The sequence below is a fragment of the Eretmochelys imbricata genome, chromosome 1 (genome assembly GCF_965152235.1).
Source record: "Eretmochelys imbricata isolate rEreImb1 chromosome 1, rEreImb1.hap1, whole genome shotgun sequence".
NCBI lineage: Eukaryota > Metazoa > Chordata > Testudines > Cheloniidae > Eretmochelys > Eretmochelys imbricata.
This window is the reverse complement of record NC_135572.1, coordinates 351,890,445-351,905,951: the sequence shown is the minus strand read 5'-3', so window position 1 is coordinate 351,905,951 and position 15,507 is coordinate 351,890,445. Positions and strand designations below refer to the sequence as shown.

At 49.7% G+C, this 15,507-nt stretch overlaps 1 protein-coding gene across 6 annotated transcripts in view; it reads left to right on the top strand.

The window, feature by feature from the left end:
* Nucleotides 1-15,507, top strand: part of PLXNA4 (plexin A4) — a 582,733-nt gene that overhangs the window by 266,878 nt on the left and 300,348 nt on the right. For 3 of the 6 annotated variants that reach the window (XM_077807901.1, XM_077807900.1, XM_077807903.1), the window contains exon 3: nucleotides 10,582-10,713. In XM_077807901.1, coding sequence (XP_077664027.1) covers nucleotides 10,582-10,713 — 132 coding nt within the window. The remainder of the gene's footprint in view (nucleotides 1-10,581; nucleotides 10,714-15,507) is intronic. The other 3 variants (XM_077807902.1, XM_077807905.1, XM_077807904.1) reach the window with 3 other exon arrangements.

Sequence of the window (15,507 nt, the reverse complement as noted above, 5' to 3'; positions counted from 1 at the left end):
TAAGTGGGGAGGAACTGTCAGCTCCTTTGGAGCTGGTGTCACTATCAAGGCACAGCTCAGACCCAGTCTTCAGGCAGGTCTCGCTTTGACCTAATTTTTCAGCCCAGCTGGCTGATTTACCCCGAGGTCAGTGGGTGACTCTGTGCAAGGATGAGACTCCCCAATCCTGCCAGTTGTGGAGTTCTCAGGCATGCCGTTAGAGCCCATCTGATTGCATGCGGTGGGATTAAAGTGGAATTCATGTTGTTTAGACGGATTAGCAGGGGGTGTTTTAGGGAATCCTTTTCTTTGAAAACCGATGTTTTGCTGCACAGAAAATGCCCCGGGAGGAGTTCACCCCCCGGGCTCTGGTAACATTGCTGTGAATGATTTGTTAAAATTATTTGATCACATTGACCATAAAGTTTAGTCCGTGCAGGCGAAATGCATAAGCCTGGAGCCTCGCCTCCACAGCTACTGACTGTACAGCAGGCAACATCAGGATGCCCCTGGGGCGGGTGGGTCCGTCTCTCTCAAGGAGGTGTGGTGGAGTTGGTCTTTGGATGTGTGGGCACTGTGGAGTCTGCAGGATGCGTGTATGTGTTTGCAGATTCATTTTCAGGTGTGTATGTGGTTGTGTGAGCCTTTGCAGAGGTGTGGGCATTTGTGAGTGGGGGGAAAAGTTTTGGGGCCAGTTCCAGTTGGGGTGAAGGTTCAGGGTCAATCCCAGTCTCAGGTGAGGGATTAAGGCTGCCAGGAAGTTTGAAGTGAAGGTTTGGGGTCAATATTTATTGGGGGCGATGGTTTTGGGTTGATTTTGACTCTGCCTGGACTGGTTTGCTTGCTCCTGGTGTGAGTGGCAGCTATCACTGAAACAGAAGTGTCTGGAATGGCTTTAAAACCCCTGGGTGTGGAAAGGAAAGAATGCCCAACTTGCTATGCAAAATTCTGACAAGACCAAGTGCAGTGGTGGATTGTCAGGTGAACCCTGAGCTCTCACCCTTAGGTCTATGGGTATCAGTCAGATCAGCAGTCTCGGACAGAACTAGAAAGGGCAGGTTGGCTTCATGGTTCAGAGATAAAGTTATGAACCAGGAGATCTGGGTGCCATTCTTGACTTTTTCACTGATTTTTGGTAAGTCACTGAACTGCACCATGCCTCAGTTTCCCCACCTGGAAAAAGGGGCTAACAATGCTCACCTGATTTGGGGAGGGAGACTTGTCCCTTCACTCAGTAGCACTTGGAGAGGACTTTTAGATCTGTGGGTAAAAAGGCCTATAAAAGTGCAAAATTTTATTATAAATTGATCAACTGTTAATGGGCATTAGACAAATTAGAGCAGCTTGTTTGGCCAGTGAGTGTGCGCCGAGACAGAGGGAAAATGGGGAAAAGATGGTGTGTTGCCAGCCTGCTCCCCCTTTGCCAAGATCGATAGAGCTACATCATGTAACCAAAATCAATGGAACAGCAGAAATAGATCATCATAATAACATCCTGCCATTAGATCATACGCCGTCTGCTGTCTCTCTACCCCCTCCCCACACCAGGAATAGTAGCCAGCGGTGCCGGAGTCTGCTGGGAGACATTAGGTTCATAAAACAGGGAGGAACTGATATTGGAAAAGCAATAAGGTATTAGAGAGGCCCCGGTGCAGCCGTAACGCTGCAGCTGGGCGCCACTCAGTGTGATCGGAATTAATGTGCCGAGCTCCAAGGCTACGTGGACCTTTAGGAAATGGAGCTTTCAAACCTGTAATCCAATCGCGGGAAATGACGATGTTTTCAATAAGAAATAGGGGACGAGGGGGAGTATGGCCTAGAGCTGAGCAAGTTGTCAGCTGTACTGGGCTCTGGCCACAGCTTTCGAAAGAGACGCGGGTGGCTCAGTTTATGGTAGGCCCAACTTGGGACATCCGAAAGCCGCCCAATTTTCAGAAGGTCCTGTCGGAAACCCAGGCTCCTTTAAGGTGTCTCACCCAGGGCGCCCCAAAATGTGAGGCCCCCAGGATCACTATATCTTGGCCTCCATCCACTAATTCCGAGTAGCTTTGGATGCGTCGTCTGACCTCTCTCTGCCTCAGTTGCCACCGTTGGCAGCCTTGGAGGGGCGCTGTGAAACTTAACCCATTCGTGCCTGTAAAGGGCGTTGAGAGACCCACGTGTGAAAGGTGCAGTGAGAGGGCAGGGGGCTACTCTGAATTACTGGAGGTAACGGGGGGGGGGGGGCGGGCACATTGGGAGCTGGCAGTCAGATAAGGGTTGCTCTTTCCCACGCTCCTTTTAATTGTCTTTTTCTTTCAAACGTGGCTGTTGCCGTTCAGTTTCTGGTTTTCCCTGTGCAGCCAGTGGAGGCTGCTTGTGCTGATTCCGGTGACCTGCGGGCTGCCAGCTTTGAAATACAGCCCCATAATCCTCATTCCAGTCACTGAGGCATCCCCCCTGGGAAATTGGGCAATTTCATGGCCAAAATCAAGCGTTAGTGCTACCTGAGTGGAAGCTGCTGGAGTGCTGGCCTGGAAGCGTTTGGGCGGTGGACGAATTTCCTTTAACTTCATCAGCTAAAGGCCTGCTGACGCCGCCCGGAGAGTGTTGGGCAACGTGCTGTTTGGGGGCAACTTTGCTGATCCAGCCATGACTCTCTACATTCCTCTGCCCCTGATTGTTTTTAAAATGACCCTCATTCAGCCAGGATCTTAGTCGGCTGCCTATTCAGCCAGTGGAGTAACAACAACATCATAGTACTCCCACCAAAGGCCCTGTTGTAAAGGCGTTAACTGGGTTACTCAGTGTATTATGGGTTGGAGCCATGCTCCGCTCCCCCCTTACTTCCTGTTCAGTTAGTGTTTCTTCGCATGCTGTTTGTGTTATAGTGGAATCGAGCAGCACGTCCCCAGCCTGCAGCACTGTAAGTAAACTCCCCTGGGCTTCAGTGGAGCTGAGTGGAGTTCAAAGTGTGTTACAAACATGATTTAAAGAATGGATGGATCAAGTTATGCAGGGAAACTGGCTGTGATGTCCCAAGCAAAGGGAGATGGCTTTCGGGGAAGAAAACGCAGGCAGAAGCGATGGACAAAGTGACGAGGATGCTATTTTTCTGCAAATGGCCACCCCCTTCCCCTCTGTCCTGAAAAAATCATGTGTCCTAATGCACAGAGCACTCGCCTGGGACTCTGCAGACCTGGGTTCTGTTCTCAGCGCTGGCCTGCGGTGTGACTTTGAGCAAGTCAGTTCGTCTCTCTGTGATGCAGTTTCCCCACCTGTACAATGGGGATAATGATACTGCCCTTCATTGTAAAGCACTTTGAGATTGGTGGCTGGAAAGTGCTATGCAAGAGCCTGGTGTTATATCGGATCCAATAGCAGAAGGCTGTTTATCACAGTGCAAAATGCAAGTGTTTGTGCTTTACTAGTGCTTTTTACCACTAGCATGAGTTGTGTTTCATCAGCGTTCTCTTCCTATCTCCTCCCTCCTAGTACCTGCCGGTCCTCTGGGGTTACAGCCATTTCTTCCTTGTCGACCCACTTCACATCCCCAGCAATCTCAGCCAAGTAATCTCGAACCCCTGAGTCAGCCCCTGCTGTCCTAGGGGAGACCAGCTCCTAGGCACCAGCCGGCCACCCATTCGCCCCAGCAGATCCCAGTGAAGCATCTCCCAGCCACGGACCCCACGCCAGCTGGAGTGGCTCAGATAAAGCTACTGAGTGCCAATGTAATGAAGGAAGATCCTGCCTTCTTTCAGCTTCCTGATCTCCCGGGTGTCTCGCAAGAACTCCTTCAGGGCTGGCTGTGGCCGAGGCTGTGAGCGGTGGAGAGGGGGAGCCTGCATCTTTAAAGATTAATAGCATTGTTTGCTCATTAAGGAGATCGTTTTGAGGCCCACACTAGCCAGAACAGTGCAAGCATCTGCTTGCTACTGGGAGAGGATATTTATTGTCTGCTACTTCAATGGCTGCAAATAAATAGCCAGACCCAGATAATGTTCAAACAAACAAACAGCCAGCTGCCAGGCTGGGTCCCCCACTAACTGACCTTTGTGAAGCGTCATGCTGATGTTTTAATAGCAACTCACCTCGCTGAATAAAACCCAAGGACTATAGTCTTCCAAGGAGCGGAATTAATGTCATTATGGCAGGGCCCTTTACAACTGCCAGATTGGCTTAGTGTGGGGTGGGTGGAATGGCCTGGTGGAACATGTTGGGTGGATGGCTCTGTGTGTGTGTACATCAGGTGTGGCATGCAGTGGAAGTAGGGATTACTGCAGTGTACTGGAGGTAGATGGGTTTGTGTACATGCTGAGCATGTGAACGTGTGCTTATACAGTTGTTGGAGTAGGAGGAGTTTGTAATGGGGTGGTTTGTGTGTACCGGGTGTATTTGTAAACCACGTGTAGAGGTGAGTGTGTACTGGATGTGCACACTGATCACTGGCGAGCGTGCATCGACGCTGATTGCTGGTCTGCAAGCGTGGGTATCCACTGGGTATAGGAGTGCACATATTAGGTCTGGGGGTATTTGCTGAGTGTAGAGGTGAGCATGACTGAACTGTGTATAAAGATTCTGTGTGCGTGTCTGGGTATGTACGAGGTTTGTGTGTGTTGGGTGGCGTGTGTGGGTTTATATGCAGGGGAGTTCCATTTGGGTTCAGCATTCATTAGAACTCTCTGAAGATGGTGCCGGTCGATGTATGGGTACATCCCCAGCACTTGTATAAATCGGGGTGGCAATTGGGTTTACAGCCTTCGCCCATAGGGCTCTCTCTACACCACCTGCTATACAATGGACAACTCGCAGTTTGAGCTCTCTTTAATCCTTGTCAGCTACTGGTTCCCCCAGCAGCCGCTCTGCTGGGCCAAAGCCATGGGGAGTCCTCATGGCAAATCCTCTTTTCTCTTTAAGCCTAAGCATAGGGGTGAGCAGAGACCCCTTGGATCAGTCAGTGTATGGGAGTGGGGTTTGAAGTGGATCAATGATCCATGCCTCCCTCAACCTCACACCCACTACAGCTCTGGGGGTGCAGGGAGGTTGATCTCTAACACAAATCTTGGGCCTTGGATCCAGTTTTCTGCACAGATCTGAAGGGGGCCTATCAGACCTTTGTTTGTTCCCAGCGAGCTCACAGAGTGATGGTTCTGGCAGCGGGAGGCCTGTAGCAGAGTTGGACGCAGGCCAGTCTCCTTCAAGCACTCTTGGTATCACTCCGGCACAGTGGTTTTGGCCCTTACATCTGATGCTTCCCTGTGCAGGAGGCCAAAGCCGTCAGCCCACAGTCAGGCTCAGGTAGCTAATCCCAAATGGGGTTTCACTCCCAGAACAGCAGAGGGAGGTTGCCGTAGGCCCCGCGCTGAACAGAAATCTCCTTGTGATGATTGTTTTCCATTTTGATGAGCTCCTTCTTTATTTTCCCTTCACATATTCCCTTTGCTGAAAACCTCACCATGGCGGCGCTGGGCTGGGGCCTGAAAATCAGGAAATGACACTGCCTCTAAACAGAGGGTGAAACCAGCCAGGCGAGTTTTATGCTCAGAAATGAGAGGGAAGGGTAAATGGAGTGACTGCTGTAGTGTGTAGTTGTGTAACATCCCTTTAAGGAATTTGGGAGCCTGCTAACAGGCTTCCCTTTCATCTATTGCAGAAGCCGTCAGAGGCCAGCCAGAGCAGCAGTGGACATAGGTAGCTAGATCTTGCATATGTGTACATAGTTCATAAACGTGGCTATTTGGAATCCATCATGGTTACCCCCTCTTCTTAACATTGGGGAGAGAAGAAGGACTCAACAGCTGCCATGGTGGCCAACGCAGAATGGATTAGACCAGGGCACTCTGGAGCTTAAAGCATGAGCCTCTCTCTGCAACTAGAGACAAAACGCCAGGCTCCTTGGCAGAGAGCCGGCCCGTAACAGACTCACACAGGCAAGGCTGTGTAACACAGTCATCAGTGGGCTACACATACGCAATTACCAACTCACATAGCCAGAGAAAAGTGGATCTGATGTACTAACCTCCCTCCAGAATTTTCTTCCTTGAACTTCATTTGTACTGAACTTTAGGGACAGTTTGGTTTCTGTGCCTTAGCTTGTGTGTGTACAAATGAGTGTGTAGAACAAGGTTGTTGCCTCCCTTCCTCCCCCTACTGCTGCAGAATAATGACTTTGCAGCCAAGTAGGTTAGCAATGGCTGTGAAATCCCATTCTTGCTTCTCCCATAGTATCGCTGCTTGCTGCTTTCCCGGTGCAAGGCCACTGCAATTGTTTACCTGCACCATACATACAGGGGAGGCTCCCTGGGGACCACGCACCGTGCCTGCACAGATTGGTAACTCCTCCGCCTGCCTCTTCCGACTGTGTGTGCTTCTTCTCTAATGGGGCCCAATGCAGGATGAGGGCTCTGGCTGAGCCTGGAGGTGGTAATTGCTGGCTTACCTCTCAGCGCACACACCTGACCCCAGTGGCAGCTAAGAGTGATGGAAACCAATGACCAAAGTAGCTGCTTGATAGGGTTTCCTAATTTGTTTAGCCTGGCCAGCAATCAAGACGGGGAGCTCTGAACCAGCTGCGAGTGTCAGAAGGATGGAAACATCAGGGAGGGGGAAGAGGTTATTTAGGATCACGCAAGCGAGTAGAAGTTGGAGCTTGAGGATGAAGCTGAGTGACAGGAACAGCACCGGGGAGTGCTTCCTGACAGGGATATTGACTGAGCTGAGGAATAGTCTCCTAAGGGAGGAGGTGGAGGGCTCTATCAGTTGGGCTGTTTGAAAGTGGGCTGGACAGAGCCCTGGGCCAGGGGAATGCACGGTAGGGAACAATCCTGCCCTGGGTGCAGGCTGGACTAGCTGGCAGAACAGGTCTTTCCTGGTGAGTCTGCCCTTTGGGAAGCTCTTGCCACGTTTTGGGCTGTGGTCATTTCTGAGCCATGACAGCCTCTTGGGCAGAGATTTTGGGGGGGCAGAGGGGAGGGTAGGAAAGCAGTGGCCCCTCCCTGCATCACCCAGCTGTTGCTCCTGGATGTGCTGCCTTGGTGCTTGCTGATGCTGCTGGCAGGGATTGGTGCCCTGCACCGCACAGCCTCCTCGGGGGCTCTGGGCAGCGCCTCTGGAGACACGGGGGGCCAGTGTGCATGGCATTGGCGGAACCTGGGACTCTGCAGGTGGCTGGTGAGTTCCTGACCCACCGTCGTGGGGGCGGCAGGGCTTGGGCTTCAGCCCCAGGGGTGGCAGGGCTCGAGTTTGGAAGAATTTTCAGAGCGGCCACCAGCAAGAGTTGGTGGCTGCACTCTGAGGCCAGCAAAAAATGTGTTGTGAGAACCCCTGGTCCCAGACGATAATAAAGAACAGAAGGAGTAGATGGTATTCAGTGCAGGAGTCTGTGATCTGACCACCACCTGTGGGAGTTATTGAGAGTGACTCTGTCACCAGATCCATCAAGGTGACCAAGTGGCTGCAAATTCTTGAGCCTCTTCCAGTCTGCTCAATGGTTAGTGCTACTCTCTCGCTCTCCCTGAAGGCAGAGTGTGATCTGGTGGGTGGAGAACAGGGCTGGGATCCAGGCACTTCTGACTGCTATGCCCTCCTGACTTGCTATGTCATCTTGGGAAAACCTATTAACCACTCTGTGCCTCAGTTTCTCCATCTGTCAAATGGGGCTAAGAATTCTTTGGGATTGGTGAGGACTGAGATCAGTTTGTATGGCTCAACCATCTCTGCTCTCTGTTCATGTCCTCTCGTTCCTGACTCCTCTCTGTGTCTGTCTCTCCTCCTTGTGCCTTTCTCTCAGGCACAGCAGGGCCCTAATCCATTCCCACCTATTATACAGAATGACTCAGTGATTGATTTTCCTGGCTGAAAGATTGAGTTAAAACAAACAAGCTCACAGACTGTGTGTAAGGGAAGGGAACTGGTTGGTTTCTCAGTATTGTCAAGAGCCAGTGTCCTGTTGTTTCCTCTGGGGTGAGAGGAGAAAGCACGAAGAGGGGAAGAAGGTCTGTTCTGTACTCAGTTGAGAGAGAGCCTGGGAGCTGGAAAGTGACTGACCTGGATCATTAAGTCCTGGTAGCCCTAGGCCTGCTTTAGTCAGCAGCAAATTGAGAACATGAGTGCAAAACACCAAGCAGTTGTTCATTCATCAACTATCATATTCACATTGGGCTTTGCCTTCCCTTCTTCCAGGAAGAGCCCAATACTTCTAATGAGTCACCGTGCAGAGGAGAAGCAGTGGCCGGGGCTTTCAGGCTTGCCAACCCTTTGATGGTTTGGCTGGTGAAAGGTCCCATAGCTTTTGGTTACTGGAGAATGGAAGATTCTGTGAAATCAAAGGGCACCAAATTCGAAACATAAAAGGAAATGTCTTTTTCACACAATGAGGAATTAGACTGTGGAACTCAATGCCACAGGGTGCCATTGAGGCCAGGAATAAACTAATACTATTCAAAGCAGGATCGGACATTTATCTGGATAGCAAGACTATGCAGAGTTATCATAATTAATGTTATGTTGGGAGGGATCTAAAACCTCCTGCTTCAGGGTTTAAGACTTTCTTGGGGGTGGCGGGCAGATTACCCCACACCTGCCTACTGTGAGGTTTGTTGCACCTTCCTCAGAAGCATCTGCTTGGCCCATGTCAGAGATAGAAGACTGAAGTAGATGGACTGTGGGTTTGATCCATTATAGCAATTCCAATGTTCCTAAAATCACTGACCTCCGTAGATCATGAGTGATTCTACTCTGAGAGGAGACTAGCATCAGAGGATGCCATGTCTGTGGTGGGTAATTTCTATATCAAATGTGCTCAGTGGCAAGGAAAAAGCTGCCTGCCTTTCTAAGCATCTGTCTACCTTTTTGCGTGGGACCCCTTGCTGTGAGTGAATTGTATGCCTCCTCTTGTTTTTGTTGCCCCCTCCTGACCCACTTTTTTGTCTCACCCACTTGAGTGTCTCACCCCCTTTCAGACTGAAAGCTCTTCAGGGTCAGGGCTGTCGATTTCAATATGTTTGTGCAGTGCAATGGGGCATCACCTAGTTGGCCTTTAGGTGCTACGGCCATATAAATGTTGACAGTAATAACAATGGCATCTGAACACCTTTTCTAACCTGACAGTCCTGCAAACTCCATTGGAGTTCTTTCCTTCCCAGGCATCATCAGCAGTAACAAAGGGTTTGCAGGACATGGCCTTGATGAGACCTGGGCAACCCCTGGGTTTGTCCAGAGGACCATCATACGTTGATGATGCAGCAGGAGGAAAGGAGGGCAGGTCACCCTCCCATCGTTCTTTTGGGTCTGTAGAGCAAACATCTTGAAGTGACTGAAGCCAATAGCTCTGACACTGGACACACAGAGCAGATTGGTTAAGAAGCTGCTGTTATTACAGGGTCACTGTGGCTTTGATACTTGGGAGGTTTGGTCTTGAATATCCAGCCCCACACATCCAGGCTCACCCATCTGCATCACCAGGTGGGGTGCCCACATCCTATGATGGCCACTTTTAAAACTTCCCGCGCCCTCCAGATAAAACTGTCAGATCATAATGCTTGGGTTGGGATGCTGTCTCATTGTGTTAAGACTTGTGTCGTTATGTCTCCGTTCAGCCTTTTAAGACACTGGCACTTCAGCATCCGTCACTGATGCTATGGTGATGGGCCCAACATGGGCACCTAGGCATACAAGACAAGCCCATCCAAATAGAGAGTGCCCTGGAGCTAAACCTTGTGGCTGGGAGCCCATGGTCTGTGCAGTCCCAGCACCTCTCCAGTTTGGAAAAGCACTTACTGGGCTTTGGGTGGGCGGGAGCACTGTCGTGTGCATGGTTCTGACTGTGATCCTGTGTTGCGGGAGTGTGTGTGTGGGGAACGTGTGTGTGTGTGTGTATGTATTAAGCATCGGTGTGTGCATATTGGGAGAGGGCTGTGGGCTGTGTGTGTGTCTTTGCTGGAGGAGTTTCTAAGCAGGTGCGGGTTTGCATCTGGACCTGAATCAAAATGTGCAGTTGAAATGACAGCCCTGTGGTGTTACAGGGTCTTATTTCAGTGCCTCATTTACCCAGTGGGGACTACATCATGGGGAAGTAGTCCATGGGCAACCCTGTCCTTGCCTTTCGTGTTCAGTACTCTCACTTTGGGTCCTGGGTGGTGTTTGGGATGGAGGCACATGGTATGTGTGGGTAAATTATCCCATGAAACCCAATGTCTGCAATTTCCTGTAGTGCCCCCTGCTGGCTAAAGGAGAAATATCAGTTCACATGGAGATGTTCCACCTCTAACCCAATAGGAAACTTACTAAAGCATCATTTTACCTTTACCTCTGCTCCTCCATGCAAGCTCCACAGCTGTGAACGTTGTGTGTGGGTGAAATGAACCTAGGACAATCCTCATAGATTGTTACATAAAGTGTCCATCCCTCCAGGATGTCCTGGACAAGGGTTGGCTCCTAGGATTAGCCTTTGGCTGAGGATGCAAGGAACAAGACTTGCAATGTGTGGACTGTGATGGCAGCTGCGGTCTATGTTTCCATGGTGGAGTGAGCTACTAATTCATAGCCCACTGATTGGCTTGCAAACCCTGTGCCAGGAAGGGAAGACACTCATGTTCTCTTTCCCAATTTGTCCTTGCTTTGCAGATCCGCGTAGATGGCCCCACCAGTAGTGCCCTGGAGTATGAGATCGTGCAGGTGGTGGACACCGGCCCCATATTACGAGATATGGCCTTTTCAGTGGATCACGAGCACCTGTACATCATGTCTGAGAAGCAGGTAAGCCTCCCAGGTTGTTTGGGATGCTTTGAAAGCCTTTTTTCTGTGGCTGGCTGACTGGCAGCCGAATGTCTGAAGCAGCAAGTGCAACCACTAAAGAGATGCTGAGGCTTCAGGGAGCATCTTGTGATATGTTGGGCTAGAAATGGTTGAACTGATATTTATAGTGGGCCGGCACTGAAGGGTGCAGGAGCAGCACTGAATTCTACTAGCAGGTACATTCTTTTGGCTCCATCCAAAATATAAGAGGAGTTGGAACCTCTACTGGGCAGAGGGAACTAGAATCTGGGGCAAAGAGGTCCGGTGGGGGAAATCTCAGAACCAGCCATGCTGGAGGCGAAAGTTTAGGCTGAAGTTTATGCTGTGTTGTTATTTAAAGTACCAATAAAACCGGACATCAGGAAGGGGTCAATTTGTCATCCAGGGGGAGATTGCTGCTTCCAGCCACCTTACCATCCAGGCCTATGGAGGGGGCTTGCCTTGCTGGGTGTGGGAGATGGCAGGGCTGCTGCGGTGTATTGAGAGTTGTTGAGAGTTCTAGGGGGTTATGTTGGGTGCCTGGGCACAACGCTAATTTCCCAGAGCTCTTGAAGTTCATTGTGCGTTATGAGGTTTTGTGGGCGGGGAGGTTCTATGAAGTTTTCTAATGCGCTGATAGTTTAGGACAGGGGCTTAACCAATCGCAATCAGTGGAGTTGTGCACGCTTGTAAAGTGCTTTGAGATCACCATCTGGACGTCACGAGAGAGGGAAAATGTATCATTGGTCATTTGTGTGATAAAGGAACGCTCATGCCCTGCTTGCCACTAGATGGCTCTTCGTTGGACCGGAGACTGCCAGTAAGGGTGCCAGTTGGTGCCAGTGGGGATATGGTTGTCTGCATTCTGGGGAGCCACTGACTCATTTCATGGAGGCCACCTAGCAGCCCTCAGATCGTAACAGTGACAACCAGCTGGTAAATCAGCTGCCTGTAGGGCTCCCTAGTCCACTGCCAGTCACCTGGGGGATGCAGGTCCCTTTGGGTAGGACGTGCTTTGCTCATGCTTTCCACTGAGCGGAATTCCTTTTCAGTCTCTCCTCCTGCCCAATTCCTACTCCCAGCCACTCAGGAGTCAGGCACAGCATGTGCTTTGAAAGCCTCCCTTAGCCCTCACCCTACCCAGGGTCACTGAGCATGCACCAATAGCCAACAGCCTCCTGGAGGGAGTAGAGTAGACCTTCCTTCCTCTGGTACTTCCAGCTCTCTCTTTCTCTCCTCCGTCCTTAGCAGCCTGACATCCACTTTCCTCACAAGCAAGTCCTCTTTATGTGGGAGTCCCTATCTTGCCCTACAAACTAGGGACTGGCTTCAGAGCGGGAGCCGTGTTAGTCTGTATCAGCAAAAACAATGAGGAGTCCCTGTGGCACCTTAGAGACGAGGGGCTGAACCAGAGACCTTCTGAGCTGCTACTGCTTGAGTTAAACAGCCAAGCCACCATAACTGGTGCTGTAATACAGTGGTTCTCAACCTTTCCAGACTACTGTACCCCTTTCAGGAGTCTGATTTGTCTTGCGTACCCCCAAGTTTCACCTCACTTAAAAACTACTTGCTTACCAAATCAGACATAAAAATACAGAAGTGTCACAGCGCACTGTTACTGGAAAATTGCCGACTTTCTCATTTTTACCATATACATCGGACCCTCGCTAGAACGTGTGTCTGTACAGGGCAAATTCGCATATAACGTGGTTGCGGCCATGGATCCCAAATTTAATTACTTTAATTGGAATTCATTTTAACGCGGTCCCCGCTATAACGCGGTCCCCGCATTAACGTGCTCCTGCGCGTGGATCCCAAATCCCACGCTCTAGCGAGGGTCCGGTGTAATTATAAAATAATTATAAAATATAAATAAATGTTGTCAATATTTGCAGTGTTGTTGTTGTAGCCATGTTGGTGCCAGGATATGAGAAAACAAGGTGAGAGACAAGCTTTCAAGCTACACAGAGCTTTTCGTCAAGTCTGGGAGAGGCACTCAAAGGGTCACAGATAAATACAACCTTGAATAGATTGTTTAGCATAAGTATCAGAGAGGTAGCCGTGTTAGTCTGGATCTGTAAAAGCGGCAAAGAGTCCTGTGGCACCTTTTAGACTAACAGACCTACTGGAGCGTAAGTTTTGTGGGTGAATACCCACTTCGTCGGATGCATATAGTGGAAATTCCCAGAGGCAGGTATAAATATGCAAGCAAGAATCAGGCTAGGGATAATGAGGTTAGTTCAATCAGGGAGGATGAGTCCCTCTTCTAGCAGTTGAGGTGTGAACACCAAGGGAGCAGAAACTGTTAGCCAACTACAAAAGTTGTAGTGAGCTGTAGCTCACGAAAGCTTATGCTCAAATAAATTTGTTAGTCTCTAAGGTGCCACAAGTCCTCCTGTTCTTTTTATTCAAGGTATAGCGGCCTGTTAACACCTCTGCAGTCTTAGGACAGAAAGGGAAGGTTAGTGGGTTACAGATTGTTGCAATAAGCCATAAATCCAGTATCATTATTAAGTCCATGATTTTTAGTGTCTAGCAAAGTTATGAATTTAAACTTCCAGGGTCATATTTTGAAGGTGTTGATCAAGGTTTCTTGGCGGATGAGGACTGAGAGGTCAGATACAGAATGATCACTTTATGACATGTGTTCGCCCACAGGTGATACAGCGTTCTTGTCTTTTATCATTTTTCTGTGTGAGTTTATTTGAGAGCATATTGATTGCCTGGCTTCACCCACATAGTTGTTATTGGGGCGTTTACTCTACTGAATGAGGTACATCACATGTTGTAATAGCCATGTGTAGCCATGTGTAATAGCCATGGATGTTGAAAGGTGTGTTGTGGGGGGTTATTGATCATTGTAGCAGTGGAGATATGTGTACAGGTTTCGCATCTGTTGTTCTGGCAGGGTCTGGTATCACTTTGAGTTGGTGGGTCATGATCTCTGGGGAGCTTGCTTCTGATGATGAGCTTGGGGAGGCTGTGGGGTTGTTGGAAGGCCAGAAGAGGGAGTTTGGGAAAGATTTCTTTCAGGATGTGGTCCCCATCGACTATGGGTTGTAGTCGTTTAACGATGTATCACATGGGTTGCCAGTCTCATCAATATTTTTTCTCATTTTTTGTCAAACTTTGAAATGTCGAAGATAATGTTGCTGAAATGTTGTCCAGCTGTGCTACCCAGCTCATGACAATATTGCCAGACCCATAGCTAAACTGAAGGTGAAGTGGCCTGTGTAGGGACACAAGGTGGTGGAAGGGCTGGGAATAGAACCCAGGAGTCCTGGCCCACAACTGTATCAAACCACTGTCCCTGTCTTACAACACTGAGGGTGGCCAAGCTATCGGGGGTAGCCAACAGAGCAAAAGGGTGTTTTTATTTTACATGTGATCTGATTTGGTGAAACATTCAAAGCAACATAAGCCAATGCCTGTCCCTGATGCTATCTGTAGGGCAGCCAGCCATGCTGGGGACAGCATAACTACCATGACAGTAAGGATGTTCCCTATATGCTCATGATATCTTGCACTTCAGGTGCTGAAATGAATTAGCATTGCAAGGGCTGGGCGGAGAGAAAGGCGAGGGGGGACTGAGAGCAATTCCTGTGGCTGCGGTGGGTACTTGTCTGTCATAGAGATTCCCAGGATACTGTTAATTGTGCTGCATGTAAACTGCCTGGATTGTGCCCACAAAGTGCTCCTGGCATCTTCAGGCCTGTGCAGAACCGGAGGTGAGATTTCTCTTTGAGAGTAAGGGGCAAAACGGGCCCAACAACGTAGGCTGCCATTTCCAAGCCTGGTCAGGGGTTGGATGCTCAGCTCATGGCTGGCTGTATAAACTCAGCTCCAGCCCTAAATATTCTCTGGCATTGCGTGAGAGCATGTGTGCGAGCTCCAATGGCAGGGCTAGGTTCCCACTCAGGTCATTACTTCCTGCCTCCCCACATCCCCTTGCGGCTGTAGTTGGGGGTAGTATTCCTCTTCCCGGCCTGTCCTGAACTGTTGCACAGTGTTGCTGTATGCTGTAAGGCCCTGATCCAGTACCGCACTTAGACACATGTTTAACTTTCAGCACACAAATAGCCACTGGGACTACTCCAGTGCTTCAAGTTAAACACCTGCTTAAGTGCTTTGCAGGATCGAGGCCATGGTGCTCAGCCCTTATATTTCAGGGGCAGCTGCAGATCACGAGTGGGTGAAGTGATTCCTCTCCATATAAAACACTTTGAGATCCTTTAGGATGAAAAATCCTTTAAAAACGGGATCTTATTATTTTGGAGCTGAAAACAGCTCAGGATCTACCGAGAGATGGTAAACGAGAGCCAGTCGTTGAGAAGAGCCTGTGTCTTATGTCTTGGACTTAAAGTCCCTCAGCTTGTGGGAGATTCTAGCTTTGCTGGCTGACATGTAATTCTGGGGTTAAAGGCGAACCGCAAAGCTTTAGAAAACAAAATAGAAGTTAGTCATGGTATCCTCCCACCTCCTGCCAGTGCCAGGGGCCGAGCTGGGCATGGGACCTAAGGGAGATACTTGTCCCAAGGTAGCTACTCTGCTGCAGCCCCCCATGGAGACGTGCTGCCCCATTCTCCGGGGCTCAGAGCAGTGTAGCTGCACTTGTATAAATACTCAATATAAACTAGCCCCGAGAGTCCTGTTTCCCAGCCCCTTGCTCTGTTAGACAGTCCTCCAAGAAGGCCCCACCAGTATGCTCATGTGCTATCACAGCCCATAATTGTCTTTGTTTTCAGTGTGCAGTTGGGTTTTTTGTGGGTGCGGGAA